Source organism: Lampetra fluviatilis, chromosome 4 (genome assembly GCF_964198595.1).
Source record: "Lampetra fluviatilis chromosome 4, kcLamFluv1.1, whole genome shotgun sequence".
Taxonomy (NCBI): domain Eukaryota; kingdom Metazoa; phylum Chordata; class Hyperoartia; order Petromyzontiformes; family Petromyzontidae; genus Lampetra; species Lampetra fluviatilis.
The window spans coordinates 4232891-4256492 of NC_136278.1; the positions used below are offsets into that span (position 1 = coordinate 4232891).

General features: G+C 51.4%; 1 protein-coding gene across 18 annotated transcripts in view; it reads right to left on the reverse strand.

Moving 5' to 3' along the window:
• LOC144931502 (transcription factor COE3) overlaps positions 1-23602 on the reverse strand; it is a 152884-nt gene that overhangs the window by 59484 nt on the left and 69798 nt on the right. For all 18 annotated transcript variants that reach the window (XM_078855416.1, XM_078855422.1, XM_078855419.1 and 15 more), the window contains exon 7: positions 2900-2981. In XM_078855416.1, the coding sequence (XP_078711542.1) occupies positions 2900-2981 (82 nt within the window). The remainder of the gene's footprint in view (positions 1-2899; positions 2982-23602) is intronic.

Consider the following 23602-nt stretch of genomic DNA (forward strand, 5'->3'; position numbering starts at 1 on the left):
TTGTATCGACGGCAGCAATCGGGAAACAAAGGCGAGAGGTACTGTGCTGGGCACATCACTCCCCCGTGTGTCATACAGGCTCTGATAGGGCCTCGCTAACAGCACTTGCGCGTGCGTGCGTGTGCGTGTGTGTGTGTGTGCGTGCGTGCGTGTGTGTGTGCGTGTCTTTGGCGGGCAGCAGTGGCAGTGTGGTTAGCACGTCATATGTATGTTGGACTTCTTTCGCACCGTACGTAGCCAACCGTGCTAATCGGGTGTGCAGGGGAAGGACGGTAAACTAAACACAGAAAGCAATTCTAAAGAAATTGGTTTCAACTTAGATTTAAACGTGCAGAGCTCCAGTGGCTTCCTGATATCGTAAGGAAGAGCGTTCCAGACGGCCGCAGAAGAAGCGCATCTGAAAACGACCTGGGTTCAATTGCAAGCCACGGATAACAGCAGTGCAACGTGGTATTGACTTGTTCTAGGCCTCCCTCCCCTACGTCGACTCGCCCTCAAATGAGTACTCGGTGGTCAGGTGTGATGTCCCCCTTCAACTTGCTTATAAGGGATTACATCTTGAATCATTGCCTCACTTGATGCAGCTAATTCGGATGTGACGGTCCCACCTGATGACGGAGCCTTGTGTTGCCTCCGAAACGTCGTGATCTTTGTTTTATGTTATTTTCATTAATTTTGATGTTTTACCTACGTGACTTACGGAAAAAAACCTAAGAGTATGAATCCTTGCAGTCACGAAAGCTTCAAATCTAGAAAAAAAAGGTGTGATGTCGAGCACACCGCCAGCTCATGCGCCGGTCCGGCCTGAGTCGGCGCTCGCGAACGGCGCGACTTCCCCGGCAATCCACAAGGCTGTGTGTTGCGAAACTGATGGAGGCTTTCGTGCTGAATAGTGAGGCTGAAGTGCTCTCGCCAAATAGCATTTTTTGACAGCCCGGCAGTGTTTGTTCTAACAAATCGGCCTGACTGCTGATGAGACCCAGAAGGTCGAAACCGGCCCCAAAGTTTGCTCTCTTAAACAAATGCTGCCTGGATAATATTGGTACGGGAGGCAAGAAGGTGGAAAAAAAAACCCCACCGGTTCCGAGTTTGCTCGCCCTGAACAAATACCCGCCGGATAGCATCGGAGAGGGAGGGAACGAGCACATTGGCCGATGGACAGAAATCAAAAAGGAAAATAAATAAATTGATCTTCGAGGAGACGAATGGGATTTCGTTTTTTGTTGATTTGGCGTTGCCGCGCGGATGCCGCAAAGTGGGCTCGCCGCGCGCTCTGCCCCGTTGAAGACTTATACAAAGACACGTGCGCAGACACATCTTACTCGTAATCATCGCCTTTGTGACGAGGCCACGACGTTTAATACACGTTTCCTGCGGAATGGCGGTTGCACGCCCGCTTGCTTGCTCGCTCGCTCGCTCGGTCTCTCTCTCTCTCTCTCAGCGAGCTGATTAAACCCTCATTATCTGGTGGCGGCACTCGCCCGCAAAGCCCGCCCCGCTCTTCTGCGCTGATTGATCTAGCGATAGGTCGAGCGGCTAATTAACTTAATTAAAGCGGGGCCCGGCTTGAGGACGACGCCGCAAAGGCGACAGGGCGACATTTTTCGCAGCTTTAATATGGACTTTAATGGGAACTAATTGCTCTTGCTTCAAGTCTGGTATCGTTGCGTGTAATGGGTCTGTTTGAAGGTGTGCGCGTGAGTGTGTGGGTGCTGTGTTTTGATTTTCGGGCTGTCGTTTTTTTGTACGAGGCTGTGAAACAAGAAACAAAAAAATACCGCGCTCTTCGCTGCTCTCGGGAAAATGTTTGTTGTTTGCGAGGTAAGCGGTGAACCTGCCCCATTCGCGCGTGAGAATTTAGATCAGTGCGCAGCGTCTTTTTCAATTTGTCTTCGGTGCGTGCATGGTAATCATATTACGGCTTGCCACATATTCGCAGAGCCCCGGCAATAGTTACTATTATTGCAATAACATTGTAATGACAACACTGGCAGAGAGGTCGTGCGGTAGTTAGCACATTGCGCCGGGAAGCCGGCAAAGCTGAGTTGGATACCCTACCACGGTTGGCACCGGCCGACCCGTCCATAATTGCTTGACCATGCTTCATCACGTTGGTCATAACGGGTTGTTGTTGTTGTTGTTGTAAAAGGCTGGTGCCCCGAACCGGTTCAGATATCACTCACCACTGATGTTAGCCGTGACCAGCAATCAAACGCGGATCACCGAATTCACAGCGCGGTGCCCTAACCCCCCGCGCCACCACTTGGCCCCTCACCACCGTCTGCGTATCGCATCCGAACGCAGATGGTCGTTGTGTCAATTGAGCCTGAACCTGAATCCTCTCTGTGTCCACGTGCGTGACTTGGTGTCCCGTGGCCGTACTGGGCGCCAGCTGCCTGCAATGTTCGGAAGCGACTGCGAGATTGGAAACTCGTTTCTTTATTTTTGTCGCCTTCAGTTTGCTGTCCTTCCCCACGCACCTCCGATCAGCACGGGGTGGCCAACGTACGCACGCGAAAGAAGTTCAACACGCGCACGCACGCACGCACGTGCACACGGACACAAGCGGCGTTCAATCCGTAGCTCTGGGGGCCACGTGGGCATCATCGCAATGGAGCACCACCCCCCCGTGGAGCTGACGTGCGTGATTGTTTCGCTCGGTGCGCACGGCGTGAATTGCGGCCTCCTCGCCGTCGTTGCCCTGTTTCTTGTTAAGTGTGGCTGTTGCCAGCGGCGTTGGTTCTGGCACCGATAGCGCTGTCGGTCGCAATCAATGACGCGCGTTTTTTTGCCGCGATCGATGTCTTGTTGATGCCAAACGGTTGGCGTCGCTGGCGGTGGCCGCCGTTCGTGTGTGTCGGGGGTTGCCAGTCGCGCGCTCCGATCGTTCGCCCCTTACCTGGAACCGCCTCATGTCTCGTGGGTTCCCGGCGTTTTTCAAACAGTTCTGATTGCACTTGAGGAAGAACTTGAGAAAAAACCTGAAGCGTACGAGAAACAAAAAAACAAAAAAAGAAACACGTGTTATTGTTTTTGCACTTTGCCAAAATCACGTCCAGAATACAAGCAACACGTTGCCTCCGTTGCAAGGTTTATGCTGAAAACATTGATGTATTTCAGAGCTAGAAGGCCCCAGCCAGTGCTGTTTGAAAGCAACGTACACTTTGCACCTCACTAGCAGTCCTCAACCCAATCTTCGTATAGCTGGAAGAGACACCACAATAACAAAATATTATCCCACTCTAACCGGGGTGCTAACAGGAAAACTTAAAAGTACCCAGACTGGAGCCTCCAACTCCCCATACAACATTGGGTTTCGGCATCCCTTTACCTTTCCCCGAGGCAGACCAACTTATTTGTCTTTTAAAAAAAAAGCTGTAAATGCCACACAAGACCATTCTGATTTTACGAGTTGAACTCTGATGACTTGCTTCGTCCGCAACCACTTCCTGTTTTCCAACATTCCTCAGTAACATTAAAACAACAACAGCAACAAACATCAAACAACAGAGAACAAAACTTCCGGCAGAGCCTCCCGTTAGCAGAAGCCGTAAATTTTGTGTTTTTTTTTAATCCGTCGGCGGCGGGTTTTGCACGTCGCTTATTCGCCAAAAAAATCGTTCCCCTCGCCACCGATTTCTGGCATCCGCTAATGCACTTATTTCTGTAGAGCACACATCCCAGCCACTGCCTCCTGAGAGCTGAGATCTAAAATTACGGAGTGGGGTGGTGGGGAGGGGGTGTTTGGGGGAGGGGGGGGGGTGAGAGCGGCCAACCATTAAAAAAAATTAGCTCATGACTTTGTTAGCCAAGCTGCGACTTTGCCACGTGGGGATTCGCTTGTTTAACCCCCGACACCTGTGAGTTATCGAGAAAGCGAGGACAGATCGCCGGCCACTAATGGACATTCCTATTTTTGCTATTTTCGGGAGCCCGAGCGCCCGTGTGGTTTTTTCTCTCTCTCTCTCTTCTTCCTCCTCCTTCTGCACGTCACGACGACGGAGAATCTTTGGTGGCGTCAAGATGCCGCGAGTCGCCTTTTTGGCTACGTTGCAACGGTTCCGTGGTGGGGTAGCATGGCGTAGGGCTCCGTTCTTCCGCCTTGCCAACAGCGGAGCAGTAACTCGCCATGTCCGCCACGGACACTGCCTTCGGACAGAGACCGTGTAGCAGTAGTAGTGTAGTACGTGGGTTCATGGGACTGTCCGTCGTACTTCTTGTGAGCAGAGAGACTTACATTTTTAGAAGTTAACGAATGCTAATCAGCTCGACGTTTCCCTGCTAGAAGGCGTTGTTAATTACCAACGCATTTATTTACGTATCTGTGGCTTGCGTATCGATTGCCCAATGTGGAGGCTTAATTAATTATTTACTGAATTGGCTTATGCACAATTAGCCCCGCAAACTATCCCTGAATAGTTATTGGATCAAGTTCACTGCGTGCATGAAGGCGTCTAAACACTGGTCTGTGTTCACGGATACTCCGCTCAGACTGCCAGGAACCACGAATGCCAATCTCCAAATGTCACATTAGCTCATTGTGGGGCGTAATTATTATAATTATAATAATCATCATCAGTAATATAGATTCACAGTTCAGCGTTCTATGCAGCAATCAAGAATATGCCGTATTAAAAACTAAGTAAAATAAATATGTTTGAACCATCTGCTGAATTGCAGGAAAGTAATTAATAAAAAATGTTGTTCCAAACACTGTGTGTGCGTATGTCTTGTGCGATTTATATATGGCTGGTGCATGAGTAAATTGCAACGTTTTGAGATGATCGTATTAGTGGGCGATGATATTTGTGTTCCCGGCCCTTTAAACATCATCCCAGGATGTGTGCACTGGGACTAGGCAGTGTGCACGTAATAAGAGAAGCCGGAATGACATTTACACATTTAGCTCTTCGTTAAGCGATCACAGGTGGCAGTTTAGCTTTGAAGGAACGGCGTGAAAAAAAAATCAGTTCCCTATAAATAAAATTCAATTCTCATATTCATGGTGAAGGTGATTTTGGAACGGTGGTGGAACGTGCGCTGTTTGTCCCAGATCTCTTACCGCGGTTGCGTAACAAAAACTGTGATGCTATGCTCCACTTTAATCCATAAGCCTGCGAAACAACTGGATTCTACGTGAGCGAAACCTTAGCCCCTCGTCTCACACGCTGCACTCTGAAATTGTGTCATTTTCATCAGAACCACACCGAGATTCACGGAGGGAGCAGCCTCAGGTGTCGGAAGCACCGTCCTCCCCCCCCCCATACGTTGCGTCCTAGAGTTTATTTTTTACAACGATCATGAGCCTGCCCAAGTAGGCCACGCTGAACTGAGAGCGCAAAGATATTGTCTTAAACCGCACGACGTATTTAGATAGCGTGGAACAAGCTTTTAAATTATTTTATTTCTTTCTCTCTTTCTCTCTCCAGCTTCTGTTGCAAACGATCACGATTCTGTGCGCCGCGCGGCGCGCTCGCTCACTCGCTCGCAACACAATAAAGGGTGAAAAATTGCCGTTTGAGTTTACATACGCGTCCAGGCATCGCGGCCTGAAGAGTGCACATTTAGCGATTGTTCTGCCTTCCCGAGGGCTCATAAATTGTGGCTCTCGGTGTCCGCCGTTTCCGCATTCCCTGCTCAGCTCCGCATTGTGAGCTCCCGCGCGCGCGCATCTTCTCGGCTCCGCCCATGAGCAGATTGAAACACTCGCCCCCCTCGCGACTACAATCGCTATTGTCCGAGCCCGTCCCCCCCCCACGGGCGGCCGTTTGGCCACCGTATAAATTTAGGCCCATTGAATGCGGGTGACAATAACGCTGACAGATGGAGGGCCCCCCCTCTCCCTCCCCTCCCCAGCCCCACCGACGACGCATGCTGCTGCTGCTGCTGCGTCCGGCAGCAGGGACCGCGCCGTGCCGAGATTTGAATGGGAAGCGGCGGTTAGCGGCCAACGTGGAAGAGGGTTCGTGACGTGACGCTCGGTGTACGTCGACGATCATCGTCGCGATGATGAGCGTCGTGATCATCGGCGTCATCGTCATTTACGATCACGGCGGTCGACGGCATCGTCAACAATCTCGTCGTCATCGGTGGAAGAGTGGTCACTGGCATCGTCGTCATCACCACGATTATTGTCATCATCAGTATCGTCGATCAATATATTTTTCGTGACAAACTGGGTCGAGATTAAATCACGATACATCAGCATTGCCCGTTTCGGGCGGAGCGCGTCCAACTGACAGGGCATGTCATCGGTCGTAAATAAAGGTCCACCCTACTTAGCTTACGTATGTAAAAGAAAACACACATCTGTGATGTGTGCGGTTACATGAGATACCTCAGTGGATTCTTCCTTGGCTATTTAAAGAACAAAATCCGTCAATGATAAGTGAAGTTGGTCAAAACAATTTTAGAATGGTTATTTAGAAAAATGTGTACTAAACTAACATTAGCTTTATTTGTAAGCCTCTACAAATACAATATTCACCACCCTTTTGACAATTCACTTATGGATGCAGGCCTCTGTCTGCCATGTCAGTCAAATGACAATGATTCACCACACTGCTCAGCTAGGGTCGTTGAATGCGGTCGACCCAGGATCACTCGCCAACGGTGTTAGCCAGGGCTGCTGAATTCAACTGAGTTTGGTAGATTCATAGCAGAGTGTGCTAACCCCTTGCACCACCACCACCGCCCCACACCGTAGCCATAACAATAATAGCCATCGTACAACAGACATGAGCGCAAAGCAATCGACCGCTTCTGAAAGCGAAGAGCGCCTGGCTCTCCTCTCGCTCGTTTCACTGCCCCGTTGGCAAAGACGCTTGAACTCGTCCTCGTGAACGCACCGCTGCTCGTGTGCGCGCATGAGCGCACGCTTGCCACCGCGACGCTGCGCGCAAAACGCGCACGAATCGCCGCGATCCTACACCGGTGTGCACTCACGGCGCTGCGCCGAACGCTTTCGCTCGCCCGTCGCGAGTCTAAACTTCGTCCCCTGTTCTCTCCGAAGAAATCTGTCTCCTCGCATCGCCGTCCCGCGACCTGGCGTCGGCACTGCGCGGTGCGCCCCTTCTCCCGTGGGCCAAAAATCCGCGGTCCCTCCTCTCCCACGTCTTAATTCCCTCCTCTTCGTCCCTGATAAAAGTTGCATGCGCTCTGACCACGCGCATTTATTATGCATGGACGTAAAGGGGATGCAAATCGGGCAGAAGCGGCACGCGTCACGGGAGAGCACACGACGTTAAACATCGACAGCCTCCCCCTTCTCCTGTCACCCCCCCCCATCCCCCGTGCCTCGCCCTTCAGAGCGGCATTGTCTCGTCGGCGAGCTGGCGTGGAGCATCTCGTCGCTTGCGCAGCTCCTCTCGCTGGTGGCAGTGGTGGCAAAGCAAACAGCGGCGCGGTGGATGCCGCGCGGAGTGAGAGCCGCGGTGGGGGAGCGCGTTGCTCGGCTTTGGTAGGCCGTCAAGAGCGTTGGGAAAGACGCGGAGTCAGATCATGGTGTGGTTTCCATCTATCGGGGGTTTGACCGGGACAGCCCACTCGGGTGGCAGCAGGAATTGATCCGTGCCAAGATCTCGCACCGGTGTTGTGTTGAACTTTATATGTATATATATACAGTATGTGGGTTTAGTTTTTGGTAAAGGTGGCAGCCGCACGTGGAAACGTTCACACGGTCCTCCCTGTTAAAAACGCTCCCCTCGTTGCGTCAACGATAACTCTGTGCGTGAGCGAGCCAATGCCAAACCTCTTCGGAGACCAGACGTTTGTCAGCGACGTCCCGGTCAAATTTTGATTTAAAGCTTTCGTGACGGCAGGGACCCATCTTCTTGGTTCTTTCGGTAAAGTCACGTAAAAGGAAAATAATAAAATAATAAAAATAAAATATAATAAAATAATTCTCACGACGTTTCGGCCACAACGCAAGATGAGTCCCGGTCAAAGATTTCAAATCCTATCAGGCAGATGTCAGTCATTCGGCGTTTAGCAAATCATTGATTGCATTCAATGCGTAAGTTCGCGAGGCACTGCGAATATTACGGCTTTTATGCAATCATACGTCTACCCAATGGTCGTCTCGATTATTCGCCGTCTTTAATAACTGTACGTTTAATGTGAGGGACACTAGGCAGTAATAATGAATCATTTACAGCCGTTAAGCAATCTAATACTGGATGAATGCCTCCCCATGCAATGTCGGTCATGGGGCGGGCGGGGGGGTATGTTTGACCATACTTCACCGCACGGGCTGATGAAGGGTGCGGGGGACGTTCAGATATCGCTCGCCGCTGACAGTAGCCGTGACGTGGGAATCGAACTGGGGTCGGCGGGCATCACGAGAGTGCAGTGATTCATGATGAGAGAGCGTCACTCGGTGGTGAGGGCGTGGGGGAGGGGGGGTCGAGCGAGCGAGAGAGAGAGAATGGGGAGCAGGGCGCGAGGGCAGGGGGGGGGGCGGGAGAGGCCCCGGCTACGAAGCTCTCCCCATTAATAATGCAGGGCAATCGAGAGAGATTACACGACCTCGCGTAAATCCGAATTAATATTTCATCGAGGGGAGGGGGGGGTGGCGGCTCGAATCGACTCGGCGACATTTGAAACATGAATCAAACAGCGCTGTTGCATGCGATTATGAGCTGCCGGCTCGCCGTCGCGAGCTCTCGTTTCTGTCACCGTTCGTTCTGTTACGTTCGTGTTGAAGAACAACAACAACAACAACAACGACCACGTGGTTTCCATCGGGCCCCCGTGTGCGCTACAAGATTATCGTGGACGAACGTTCACGCGGAGGCGTCGAGTTTCATGATCTCAGGGCGCCGACTTGAAAGAGTGGATTTGTTAAGTGCTGTCTGATCATTTAAACATCGTTGTTGTTCCGTGTTTTTTTTTTATTCATTAGATTGTGCTATGAATAATGATCAACGCTACCCTGCTCATTATGTGCGCACGTCAAAATCGGGACTGAGAAATGCCGATTTGAGCGGTGTTCTAAAAGGGCCAGAAAGCTGAAACATTGCACCAATATTGTCCTGGCTTACAAATGGAAAAATCTGAAAACGTTCCAATTTGGAAATTTGCCTGTAGGTTGATTGCTTTTACTCACATTTCAGGGTCAGCTTAAAGTTACACATCGATTTAAAGTCTCGAGATGAACGCGAAAACATATTTCGCCCCCAAAAATCAGTGAAATAAGTCATTTGCCATGTGTAAAGTCAATAAAAGCCTGCTGATGACTCCGAATAAGCAGGAATCCGGTAAACTCGTGCCCAGATGTTCTTCTGCTACCACGGGGAGGGGTATGTGCAGTGTGTACGCAAGACGGGGAGGGGGGCATCCTGACATGCTAAGCATGATGGGATTCCTTCAGGTTTTTTGTTATATTTCCCCAATGCAAATACACTCTTTGCACGTACAATCCGCTCCCTATCGCACCCCCGATTAGCACGGTTGGCTACGTACGGTGCAAAAGAAGTTCAACACGTACTACCGGTGGACGTTTGAACGCAGCCCTCGCTCAACGGGGGGGAGGGGGGGGACAAGGGAGACGCGCGCGGGCAGACCGGACATTTCAGTGGCTCGCTACCGACGAGGCTAACGCGAATGATGTCGTATCATCCGGCAGCATCTGACATGCGGCTCGCCTGCTTCGGAACGACGTCCTTCATTAAAGCCTCGCGCCGTTGCCATTTTCCTGAACCGCGAGGTTGGGTGGGCGGGGGAACAGCGACTTCACGATGAAGACGCGCCGACAGCCGTCGTGACGACGACGAGGATAAATAAACGCGTCCCAACATCGTTTGGGAGAAACAGAGTCCGCTTGCCTAACCCCCTTCATCGCGCGCCGCTTAAGACATGCCCTACATGGCGCTTCGCTTCAATATTTAATAGAGCCCGACTTGTGTTTGTGTGTTTTTTTCTCTCGCTCCCTCGCTCGCTCTCTCTCTCTCGTCTTTCTATTCGCGCTGACAGACTTTCCCGGCCGGAGCAGTTGGAGGAGGAGGAGGGAGGGGTGGGGGAAGTGCTGAGTAATCGATTTCACTCGGAGGAGGGAAAAACAGGAGAATGGGGGGCTTGGGGGGGGTGCGGTGGGGGGGGGTCGTCGCAAATCAGCCACCAAGGCTGTTCTCCCTGCGTAAATCAGGGCAAGGTCGCCGTGCCGATGTTTTCTCAGCAAACAGGAAAAAGAATCGTGGCTTTGGAAGGCGGCTTGGAAAAGAAGTTTGACCAAAAAAAACACGAGAATCTGAAGAGGGGGGGGGGGGCGGTAGAGGAGGGGGGGGGCAACTCAGGGCGGGGGGGGCGGTCGAGTTTGTGGACTGCGGAGGGCAACTTTGGGCGGAAAGGTTTCGCTGCCGTGTTGACGGAACGGTTGTCGTGGAGACGTGTTAACAGGCGGCGACCCTCGGGAGAGTCGAGAGGGTAAAAATAATCTTGGGGGTGGCCGCCCGCCCCCCACTCCACACCCTCCTCCTCCTGCTCGCTAGCACGAACCCTCTCCTCCCTCCCTGAAAGCCGCTCCAACCAGCAGCAGCCTGCGTGGTGCGTGCATGGACATGTCGTGCGTGTGGCGGCGGCGGTGGCTGTTGTGGTGGTGGTGGTGCTGGGGCAGATGATAATGATGATGCCAATTATTTACCCAAGAAAGCCTCACCGAGTCTCATGGCTCTTATTCAGGAGCCCCCCCGCCCCCCACAACACCGCTGTACTTTTGCGATGTTTGGCCAATTCCATTAATTGGAGTCGGGGCTACGCTGTGAGAGGAAAGCAGAGGAACTCGACCCGAATGGAGAGACCCCAGCATGCGAACGAGGGTTGACGGGGGCTGGGGACACTCAGCACTGCCTGACCCACCCACCTCGCGGTCCCCGTAAACTGCAACATCTGGCAAGCCCTGGTAAATGGTCACTCGTCGAAGTATTAACCAGCCTCAAGGAAGCCTGCTTAGCTTCCGAGAACCGCAGTGATTGGATGCATGAACTCAGGTTAATAATAAGTGTCCTCGAATGGCACTGTGCCATTGCTGCATTGGGGGTGGGTGGTGGGTGGGGGGGTGTTGGGTTTAAATTCGGCTGATAAGCAATGACCTACAATTACTGCTAAACACATTGGCTAAACGAATCAATAGTGTGCAAACAATATGCAAAACATTGCTTCTTTCATCGCATAGGGCCCCGTTGTGTACATGGAATGCTCTTGCCAACAGCATTTGGGCAACCTTGAAGCGCAACCGTGGCTCTGACGATATGACTCGGCAAAGTCGGAATCGTTCCAAGTAAGCTCGCTCGTCCCAAACAAATAACCAACGTTCGCCCAATTTTTGCCAAGCGATTCGATTGCAGATTCCAATGGAAAGGCCCGCACTCATCTCGTTCAGTTCTCTCTCTCTCTCACAGTTTTCCTGGAACTGACAGGTGAACCGAACACTCGGGCGATGGGGCACTGGGGAACACCACAGGCTCGTGTCGTCGATGGCCGGATCGTTTGGGCGAAGACGCGGTGGCCACGACCCGCGTGGGGGGCGGGGGGGGGCGGGGGGGCATCGCGAGCATCGATTGCACCTTGAGGCATCAACCGCTGCGTGGAAATCGTGTCGAGCTCTTGTCCAAACTAAACTCTATTACAAGGTAAGGCCCACTGAGATGTACAGTACTGTACTTCTTCAGAAGCGACCTGGCCACAAATGATAACGCAACGGAGTGGCTTATCACGTGGAGATTTCTAGCAGCCAAACACTCTGAATGCACGTTTTATAAATGTGGAAGGAAATATCGGAGGACCCGGAGAAAAATCTACGCGACCACAGGGAGAGAGACACGCAAACTCCAAATATACAGCAGCAGGCGTGGTCAGGGTCGAGATCGAACCCACGGCCTCATGCATACCAGGCGAGGGAGTTAACATCTCCTCGGACCGGCAGCGCCTTGCCAACATCAACTCGCCTCATCACAAAGGCCACAGTGATCTCTTTCGGTACTAATTGAGTCTCTTGCATTTACAGCCCTGAACCATTGGTGGAAATTTCACATTCATATGGTGAGGGTGAGTTTTGCCAAGGAGAAAAAACGCTGTTGACTTCTGCACAAAGTGGTACCAATTTAGCAACCCCAGAGCGATGATGGATTGTTATCAAACGTCAATCAAGATTTCAATTCCTGCCCGTGAAATTTCTTATTCGTTCACACGTGTTATTTGTGTAACCATGGGGCAATGGAGAACTCTTTCAGGTGCATAGTACCCACGTCGAATCACACGTGTGGATATCGATGTTTTTAGATTCGTACAAATTACATGCAAATGGAATCGTGGTTCCATCCTCTCCCTACGGGACACCATTTGGGAATGGCCAATCATCAACTTCCTTTGCTGCTGCTTCCATGCTCTCGTCACTGACACGGCAACTCCTGACTTCGTTTCTCATCATTTTTCTCATCGACATGTGAGTGGAACGTAAAGACTCACAAAAGTTACGTGAACACGACACAAACAACCCAAAAGAAACAACACAGACGCGACTGTAAAAATTAGGCAAAGAAGATGCAATCAAATCTTGACGTGAATCACGAATATTCTTCAAATCACTGTCACTGGAGGAGCATGCATTGTTACACGCCTAGCTGGGGTATCCAGCGCCGAGTTTATATCGCTGTTGATCGAGAATCAAACCGTGCGTCCGGTTAATGAGTGAGACGCATCTCGTTGTTTGCATTATGACTCTGATTCATTTGTCTGTGCAATCTGTGCGTCTGTTGCGTCCCACGCAAGTGGAGAGCGCTTGTCACACTGCGCTGCGAACCCGGCGACCCAACTTCGATTCCCGCTCACGGCCAACACGAGTGACAATTATCTTAACCCGTTCCTGGGCATCCCCTACGTCGACTCTGGTGCCGTGTGGAATTGTCGGCATTCGGCAGACAACGGCAGCCGGGCGTGGTGCTGGCCACCCAAACCCTTCTGTCCTACGGCCTTCCCCCCCCCCTCGCCCCTCTTCCCCCACTAGAAATACGGTCCGTGCAGGGGGGGAAACACAACGGGCATGGCCTCTCTCTCGGGGCCAGTTAGCTCCACGGCCAGTTCGCCATGTGTGTGTGTGTGTACAGAGTGCTTGGAGAGCAGATAGTTTAATGATGGTGCTCTTTTGGTGATATTTCTCCCACGATGAACGTCACAGGTGGAAATGGGGGCGGGCGGGCGGTGGCACGGCGGTCTGGCAAGTCAACACGATCTCTCTTTCGATATTTGATTACCCACAATGCATGGGTGACCACCATGCACGACAGGCGTTATAGACTCCACTGGGGGGGGGGGGGGGGGGTTGATGCGTTGTGGTCATCAAAGCGAAGTGCCACAAAATTTATGATTGCATCGTCCTTATAACCCTCCACGTGTCTGCCTCCCCCCTCGCCAAAACCCCCCCTGCACCAATCAGCGTGGTGAAGCGACGGTCAGAAGCCTCACAAAGCATGCCGCGGCCCGAGTATGTCCCTAATCCAGCAGCAGTGCCCCACGACGAGGCGCAATGAGTGTTCATATTTACAATATCGACGTTGCCTCGCGCCGAACGGCCTCTCGCAATGTGCGTGGAGTTGCTCTTTGCCAACAATCCCTTGAAAACACGGCATACATTTTGTTGCGATGCTCACGAAACAATATTCTCTTTTTACGCTCAGGGGTCAGCCACCATTCCCTTCGCCTCTCGGCACTAAAAAAAACCCATTAGGTGTAAGCAGGTGTGAGTGAGTGCCAAGGGTTAAGCTTGGGTCGAGACGACGGGAGAGGGAGGGGTCAGAGTTCAATCTCAGCCCGAATCAAACAAAACACAAAAACAAAACTAACGGTGAATTGGCAGTGGTATCCAAGCACAAACAAACAAAATAAACGAACTGACCGCATGTGACACTGGAACAGCCTCTCACATCAGGATAACACAATATGCCGACGTTGCAAGCAATGGCCCTACTTCAGAGGGAGACTGACCGACGTCATTACAGTTTTGTACGTCACGCTTTGGGAGACAAGCGGGGCATTTGCATGCGTGCGCGTGTGTGTGTGCGTGCGCGTGTGTGTGTGCGTGTGTGTGTGTGTTGAACTTCTTTCGCGGCCATACGTAGCCAACCGTGCTGGTGCAATCGGAGGCGCGGTGCATTTGGATGCGTTTGGATGCACCGCAGCACGAGCCCAGTCTCTCGGCTTTGAAGAACGACCATTGGCCGGAATCGTCACAGCACCCTGTACATTTACTTCATTCGTACCTGCTCTCTTGAATTTGTTTTTGTTCTGCTAAAGCAACGCCGTCGACGAACGCGAGGGAGTATTTGTGTTTGTTGCGCTACGATCAAACGGCAAAAGGCTTCGGGGGGCTCTCGCCCCGTCGGACGAACGGACGGACGGACGCGCAGACGAGACCCCTATCTCTAGGCCTGCGATGACCCACGTGACCCCCGCCACCGGGCTGCAGAGGTCACCCCCACGCTCCAGCCCTTGCCCCCCTCCCCTCCCCCCTCCGCTCCTTCAGCAACCGGCATCGATTGTATCGCGCTATCAATTATTAGTGCTCTATAACGGCGATCGGCAATCGATGACGTCGCAAATAACGTGCTCTTTTGTAATGGCCGTACTTATAGTCCTTTAAATGGAATCGACCCCGAAATCAATCGGAAACATTTATTGTGAGTGAGAGGGGGAAACGAAAAGGGCCAAAACTGCGTTGCTCCTCTCTCTAAACCAATATGGGATTATTAATGGGAAATATTACAAACCATAACTCACACTAATTAAATTAACGCATCAAAGATAGCGCGGCGCGGGGCTATCGTTATAGGTCAGGTCACATGTCGGCCCGACTCGGGCCACTCTCTCTCTCTCTCTGTCCGAGCGCGCCGTCCGTCGTGTGCCGCGCGCCACGGCCGAGTCGCGGACTGCGATCTCTGCGGCTCCCGCCGTGCCCAGTCGATGGTGACAAGCCGCGTCGACCCGACGCGGCTTCTGCCCGTGCGACACCACATGGACCGCCACCACCACGACCGCCACCGACCCCAAACGGATGATTGAGATGGAAAATAATTGAACAGTTTTCCGCATTTATTTGCCCGGTCTTGTTGAACAAGGTATTAAACCTTGAAAATCAGCTTTGCCTCTGTTAATCCCTTTGTAAGGGCTTTTTGCCGGTATTAATATTGTATTGGGGGAGGAAGGGGTGAGAGGATTCGGGAAGATAACACATTGCAACCGCTGGATTTATACGGAACTCTTTGGGTGCACGCACACTCTGAGATCCACCAAATGAACGAACGGGGCTGGAGCAGGAGCCCCACCGTTGCCACGCGTAGCAATCGGTGCTTCACGTTGTCTTGATATTTGTTGTTGTTGTTTGAATCCAAAACCGCTCCACGGAGTGGCTTGCAGAGCCACGGAAGAGTGGTTGCTGCTGCTGCTGCTGCTGCCAACAAACGATCGAGTTCGCCGGCAGGAAGAATGGGCCCGTTGCCTGAAGCGGTAACCAACCGTGGTATGTATCTGTCTCGTATAAGGCAATGCTGGGAGGAGGAGCAGCAGAGTTTTAATTCCCAGTCGCGACTAACAGCAGTGGCGCATCATTGACCACCAGCGTGCTGAAGTATGGGTCGAACAACCGCCACAAACTGACACGGCATGGGGAGGCCTTCGTCTGGCAGCTGATGAATGAAGGGGCTGACGATAAAATAAGTTGATAATTATGATTAATGTGGGAAGCGGGGGGGGGGGAGTATATCGTTGATGACTGCCCATCGGCTCAGACCGGCGGAGCTCCACGAAGACCGCGCACGTGGTCACCGCACGGCTCGGACGAACGAGGCAGGTTTTGTTTGAGTTGCGTACACGCGGCTGTATCGCTCCTCCTTTCCCTTTGTTGATGTTTGTTTATTTAGTGGCGATGCTCACGCGACCGTGTCCACGTGGCTCGAGCGGTGACGTTTCCCGCGGTTGCCTCTTTGCTCCGTCGCGTCCAATTAAAGCCCTCGCTTGGTGATTGCGACGAGTAATTTTAATTTGTCCGCTGTCCGGAGAGATGACAACAAACGCAGTTGACCGGCGGTGGAGTTGATGATTATATTCGAACCCTCGCACTTGAATTGACGTCTCCATTCTCTCACCCCCTCCCTCCCCCATCCCCTACCCCCTACCCTACGCCATCATCAAATTAGATCAATGTTCAAGTCACTGCTCGGCCCTTTGCGATTCTACGTATCTCCCATCTACGTGGCAAAATCACCTCCGGTTTGATTGTTAACCCTTGACTCTACGAAGACCACTTCACGATCGCCACTCTCACACATCCTGCCATCGACGCGGTCTCGCCTTGGATCGGTTCTAACTTGGTCCGGCTGAATGTTGACAAACCTTAAGTCCTCCTTATCGGCAAAGAATCTTCTCTGAGTCAAGACTCCAGTTTGGAGAGCACACCTCCTCAAACTCTGACATTGCACCGGCGAAACCTTGCCGCTGTTCAAGTCCAGGGTCAAGATCTTACTCTTTGCCCTCTTGCCTCCGACCGACCGCCTCCCCCTACGAAACAAACACCCTTAGCGCAATTGTTTCCCTCGAGTATCTTGAGACACAATTCGCGATTAAGACTCCATATAGCTCCGTGCGCCTCTGTGGCCGTCTGGAACGCTCTTCCTTCCGAATATTAGTGAAGCCTCTGGAGCTATGCAATTTTAAATCTCGATTAAAAGCTCAATTCTTTAGAACTGCCTTTTGCCTTTTTAGTTTGTTTTTCTTTCCCCCGCACCTCCAATTAGCGTGGCTGGACACGTACGGTGTGAAAGAAGTTCAACATACACACGCGTGTTGTTGAGTCAACCGCACACCACCGTGCGGACGAGAGCATTGTGCCAGCCATCACGAGTGCCCTCATTTACCACCAGCCTCAGTGTCCGTCTCCTAACTTCGGGACCGTGTCTGTTCAGAGCGGCGCGTGCGTAAGCACCACGCCAGTGGGGACGCGAACACTCTGGGCCCCATCAGGTCAGGGTGTGATTGCGAACAAAGCCGAAAGCTCATCCGCACATTCGTATATATATATATATATTTGGTGGTGGGTGGGGGGGGGGCGCCAGGGGCAGTGGTCGGAACAGTTTGTGTGTAGGCCCATCCCAAGTGGAATCAGAATCTTTATTTATCCTGGAGAAATCCGATAAGCGATGACGCGGCAGCCCTCCAATACAAACGTAGATCTCTTCAACACCTCTTCGCTCCTCGGAAAACTCTCCTCTCATCTCTTCTCCCGCGAGCCCCCCACACTCCCCCCCCCCCCCCCCACAAAAAGAAACTAATTTCTATGAACCCCACTCCCCCTTTCTCCGGCGCGGGGATGATGCTGCGGTGCTAATCTGCTTCGCGAGGGAGGTCAATTTAGTCGCGCTACGGGGATGAATTTACGCGACCGCTTTATTAAACCAATATAAAACAAATCCACGCTCGGCCTGGCCGAGCCGATCCCGTGAGCTGTGATTCACGACACTGGGTCATTGCTTCTGGGCACCACTTTACAGGTGACAGCAGGGGGTGAGGTGACTGACTCTGAGGTGGAGGTGACAGGGGGCTGGAAGGGTTGGGGGATGGTGGAAATATGGGAAGGGAAGTGGAGGTGCGTGGGTTGAGCCAACTGGAAGTTGGAAATTAGGTTTTTTTAAAAAAGCAGCCATCTGCGCGAGGAGGAGCTGTAGCCTGAGAGGAATCGGAATCAAATCAGAATCTTTCGACTGGAGGAATCCGATGAGCTATGAAGCTCTTTGTCGCAGATGTCCAGATGGAATATGACAGAACCCCAGGGGCACTGAGCTCCTGAACAACTAAGTGGAGCGAAACGTGGGTGGCATATAACGCGGTAACCGCACGTGATAGAACCCCGGGAACGCACATCGGGGAGCTGCACGACCGCGAAAAGCTTCGCGATGAAAGTTCCGCGAGGTGGTGAAGGGCCCGGTCGGCCACCCATCTGCGTGGTCGACTTCGCCGTCGCACCGGAGTGACCACGTGACTTCCGTCGGGGCAATGGAGCAACCGCGGGCGGTTGGCAAGTGGCGCGTCATTCAGGGGTTCCTTTCTTTAATATTTAAAGAGGCAGTGGCGTTACTCGGGGGATGCGGGGGGTGCGGACTGTACCGGGTGACACCATCAGAGGGGTTGGCCCCAAAATGACTGTCGATACAATTTTCGTGCAGTGTTTCAGCATGCATTTTAATTTTATTTTTTTTATAACAAAAAATATCCCTGTAGTTCGTTATAACCACATTTTTCGTAAGCCCAGCTTACATGTACTGTGTCAATATACCTACAAGGCTAAAACTCGATACTAATTAACTTTTTGAACCTTCTAATGCGCTCCGGTCAGAGCCGTCATTGTTACCCAACTGCAGTGACGCTTCGAGTCACGTGGTCTCGTCTGCACGCGCTACGAGCGCGTGCTGTTGTGTTCGTCGCTGCTCGTGTCTTTATAGTCGCTGATTTTGTCAAATGTTCTGGTGTTTTAGCTACAATATTGTGGTGATTAGTATTTGTGAACCTATATCAATAACTTTTTGAGAACGAAGTACTAATTAAAGGAAACGTTGTAATTTAAAGGTGTAATCTTTATTTTGCTAGTTGATCACGTCACTGCCATTGCCATTCCATTCAGTGATACACGGGAGTTACGATTTACGAGTAACATTCGTACAGAAAACATGACGAAGGATTCTGTACGGTCTGGTACGGGCGGAGGTCCATCAACGGGTGACACCGTGAGTGACACCCCGAGTGACGTCACTGGAGAGAGAGTCACCCACGTGACACGCAGTCATGGAGGTTTAGCAAGTTCAAAAGCAATCTCGATCGGTTGTTTTATGCCGCAGACACGGAGCAGCCACTGCCATTGATCGTTTTATGTTAAAACAAGAAAATCTATACGTGGCAAAGAAAAAGAAAACCCCATAAAATACGGAATAAACATGTTCACCAATGAATGTGTAGCTCTGCTGACAGGTGCTGAAGAATACATGTTCTCTTGGAATATCACCTACTTTTTTACAATGGCCTCGAGACTCGTGAGAAACTATGGAAAAAAAGTCAATTAGAAGCGGGAGGTATGAAGTTTAGCATTCACCTACTATAGCGGCCGTAAGAGAGAATTTCCTTTGGATTAAATAAATAAATGACCGAATCATTCTAAGGAAGGATCGCTCAGTTGACCCACCGCTGATAATGCATTTTCCAAAAACAATAAAGTGAAAGATAAGGTAAAAGTGCAACCCTGCAAACACCCGCGCCACTGCTGGCAGAAGAAGGAAAGCCAGAGAGCCTCTCTACTGGGCATTTGGCCTACTCTTCCATCCTGGCTAGACATCTTAGACGAGTGAAATAAGCGGTGCTGTACATTCAGCTAAATCCAAAGTGATGTGCTGCTCTAACGAGCATTGAGGCGGGTATTCATCTCCTTTCCACAGCCCTGATCCAATTGTGACAATTCCACATTCCTATGGCGAGGGTATCCTCCCCTCTCCACACACCTGCTCGTAGGACAACCCACTGTTGACTCGCCTACGAAGTGATTTCTCATTTTTTTGTATCAACTCCCAGACGGAACAATAGGGACGGGCGGAGTCAACGCCCCGAGTAGAATTTGAACTTGCAACCTTTCCGACGGCGAGCATCTCCATTCTGCCAATACTCTCACGCCAAGTTAAAATGTTGCGGGGCTAGTGTGTGTGTGTGGGGTTGGTGGGGGAGAGTGGGGCGATAAACCTGCCAGCAAGCCACCTCATTGAAACGCAATAACTCTCGCAGCAGCCTCCTCGCCGAGGTGCAGTGCGCCCGCCGCCTTGGATCAGAGCGCGGCGGCTTTTCCATCGCCAGGTGACCCCGCGACCCGCACGCAGGCCACCATTGTGCAATAATAAACGCTCATTAAGGCGGCGTTAGGGCGCGCGGTGCACCAGAGAACCACTGGGGGATTAGGGCGCGATTACTACAGCGGCCACAACTCCCCCCCCCCCCCCCGCAATCAGCCACCCACCCACCCCCCTCCACCTCCCTACTCCACTCCTTCATCCACCCCCCCCCCCCCACCACCAACGCCACACCAAGGCACCTCCACTCAGCCTCTCCTTCACTTACACCTTCCTACACACGTGGACTCGCGTGTGTTTTCTTCTTCTTCACCCGATCGTTGTACACCGGGAGACCGGCGGCCCTTGTGAGTGTGTGATTGTGTGTGTGTTGGTTATTTTTGTTATTTCTCACGTTTGTCTTGTGTTGCTGTTGGGTCTGCAATTTGTGTCCATGTTTATATTGTTTTTCATGCCCGATTCGTGTTTTTTGTTTCGGTGTGTGTGTGTGAATGTGTGTGCATGCATGTTGGCAAAGTGGGAAGCACAGGCTGTGCATCTGCCTTGTCATCTCAGTCAACACGTGGCACCTGTGTCTGTCCCGTGACATCCTGCCAACAGCGCGCCTTCGGCACTTAACGTGGCCGAAAAGTGCACCTAGCCTGGCACAAGTGCTGTGGTGATGTCCCCGTCGAACGGTGGCTGTTGTTATTGCTGTGCATGCGTGTGCGTGCTTGCATTAATGCTTGAATGCCTGTTTATGTTTGTGCGCACGGATGTAGTTACACGTTCTGATCAGCTAATGATTCTCGTGTTTGTGTCTACCGACACTCGGGAAACACAAAGAGGCCTTCGCTCAGCAGATTGACAGTGTCGGGCAACATTGGTCTTTGGAAGAAGCCATCCTATTATCGGTCCATCATCTTACATTCTACATACACGCCAGCAGCACCCTTTGATTACGGTGATTATAGTGTTTCAACAGTCGTGGTGGTTAATGATTACAGCGTTTTTAATCCGTTGTGTTTTGGGTGATTATAGCGTGTATCTGTCTATTACAGTAATTACATCGTTTAACTGTTGCGGATAGTGTTCTAACAAACTTGAACACCATCCGAGGGATACATCAAATTAACTATTTACGCACTCCACCCTGGCCCACCGAGTGCTCCTTTTGCGAGAGCCCATCGTATGGCGTTGCAGCGGACTAAATATTGTTTTGGGGTTTTTAACATCGAACACTTTCACCAAGACGGAGCAAAGACGGTCGAGCAAGTACAGCTGTGTTAGCGGGTTTGCCTCCCTTTAGCGGCAGACTTAATCACATAAGACTCGTCACTGGATGCACTCGAGGCATGACGCAAAGTGGCAGAAAATAGACGTAATGTCATTAAAACCAGTAATAGCCGCGCCACTGGCGGAAAATTCTCGACTCAGACCACCGCGCCGGGGCAGATTGCCTGCCCGTTACACGCCGTGGTGTCTCTTTTACTTAAAACGCGCTCAGCTTACGCGACGCTGAAGAGAATGCGAGATGATGGGGATTATCGCAAAACAAGTTATCGCGCAGTCAATAGCGAGCCGCGGTTCGCAAAGGGCGGTGCCGTGGCAAAATGTATTTCAATAAAAAATAACTAGGGATCGACTGATGGCCCGTCGAATGGGATGGGACAGTGACCTGCCAAAACAAGATCATGTTCACCGGAGCATTACGGCAGTGAGTGGAGCGAGCATTTCAATACGAGGGGGCATTTATGCGAGGCCCGGCGTGACGCTTTAAAGCCAGTTTGAAGGGAGGACGATTGTAGCCGGCTTTTCTTTCATGGCGCACTATAAGCACTGATCGTGTCAGGCGTGCATATACAATAGGGGCGGGGGTTAGGGGAACGGGGGAGAGGTGTGTGGGTAGGGGGGGGGGTCATTCTTTCTCCTTATACTCGACGCCATGGCCCATGTTCACAAACAAGTCGCCGCCAAGTCTTATGTCACCGTGCGCGTCGCATATGGTTCGCAGGCTTTCCAGGCCGAAAGCGCGCATACATTATCATGCATAATACAGCGCTCCCTCCATTTAATATGCAAATTTGCTGAAATATTACTGAGCGCCTTCTGTTCCGCACGAAGCCATTTGCATTGCAAATGGAATCGGCGCTGTATAATTAATGAAAACTGTCAATTTTACCTTCCGAAGTAATTTGATTAACATGCTGATAGGGCGAGGGCCAAGTCCGCTAAACTGTGCCGGGCTGAATGCGGTGCTAGGAGGTGGTGGCGGTGGTGGTGGTGGCGGTGGCGGTGGCGGTGGTGGTGGGGGTGGGACGCTGCGATGGTGAGCAGTTTGCCGCTGCCACCTCGCCACCTTGCGTTGCCTCTCTAATTGCGGCGGCGCAGTTCATTTCCCTTCTTTGTTTACACTTTGGAAAACAGAAATGAAGAGCCCAAGGTTGTGTTCACACCTCGAATGCCGAGGCAAAGCACATTGCGCGCAGAACACAAACACGCAACGCTGAAGGGGAACGCATGCCGTGTTTTGCGCGGCGTTAACGAGCGTCATTTGCGATACGGAATCATTATTCTTGCCTATAATAATTATTAGCAGCGGTGGCGCAACGGTTAGTTAGCACACAGCGATATGAAGATGTGGAACCTGAGTTCGATTACTGGCCATTTCTATTCCTGGCCGTGGCTGGCATCATTCGCGGATGATATCTGGACCTGTCCTGCGTCTCTCCTCTTCCACCAACCTACATTGACCAGGATGGTGAAGTATGGTCAAACAACCTTAACGACAGCACGGAAGAAAGCCCTTCATGCTGTAATACTCTAACATTTGCCAATCATTTTTGTTTACCATTACAAAAATTCTCAACACGCAACGCCGAGAGTGCCTTCCTCAAAAGCGGGCCGGCTTTTAAGCAACCCTCATCGATTTAAAGCTTTCGTGACTGCAGGGATTCATCTTCTTGGTTCTTTCGGTAAAGTCACGTAGAATGGAAATAATAAAATAATAAAAATAAATAAGGTCTTCATCTGAGGACGGCTGCTTGCGTTGTGGCCGAAACGTCGTGAGAATTATTTTATTATGTTTTATTTTTATTATTTTATTATTTCCATTCTACATGACTTTACCGAAATAACCAAGAAGATCAACCCTCATCTGCCAGCGATCCCCACACATCTTCCACCGATTCATTTCCTTCCCCCTTGGACAACAGTCACGCGGCAAACCTGGGTTAGTTGAGTGATCATCCACGTTGCGGAATTTACGCACGTTACACCAAGCTACGCGGCGTCTCTCTCAGTCGGATGCGCGCGTGCGAGCGGGCGAGCGAGCGTGCCACGTGCTGTGAGGGCCCCCCACGTTGAGAGACAGGGAGAGAGTTCCGTGACGCAGGGGCCGGGGGGGGGGGGGCACGTTGTGGGGTCGATGCCACTACATGGCCCGGAGCGACCCTTGGCACACCGCAAAGGAGCGCCGCTGCTTTTCTAATGAAATTCCTTCTCGATGTTTAATTCATTACCGCTGTCATCTGCGCGCAAACCCTCTTATTTCATAAGCCAGTAACTCCTCATCAGTTAATTAATTCAATAAGGGTTTTACACAGCCATTAATGAGCCTTTCACAATCCGGGGCCTTAATTAGTATAAAATATTGATTGAGTCACCGTGTTGGATTTTTTTTCCATCTTTCCGGAAGCCCACTTCGATAAAAGCAACCGGAGCAAAGGCACAGGACAAACAAATATGTACGGCTC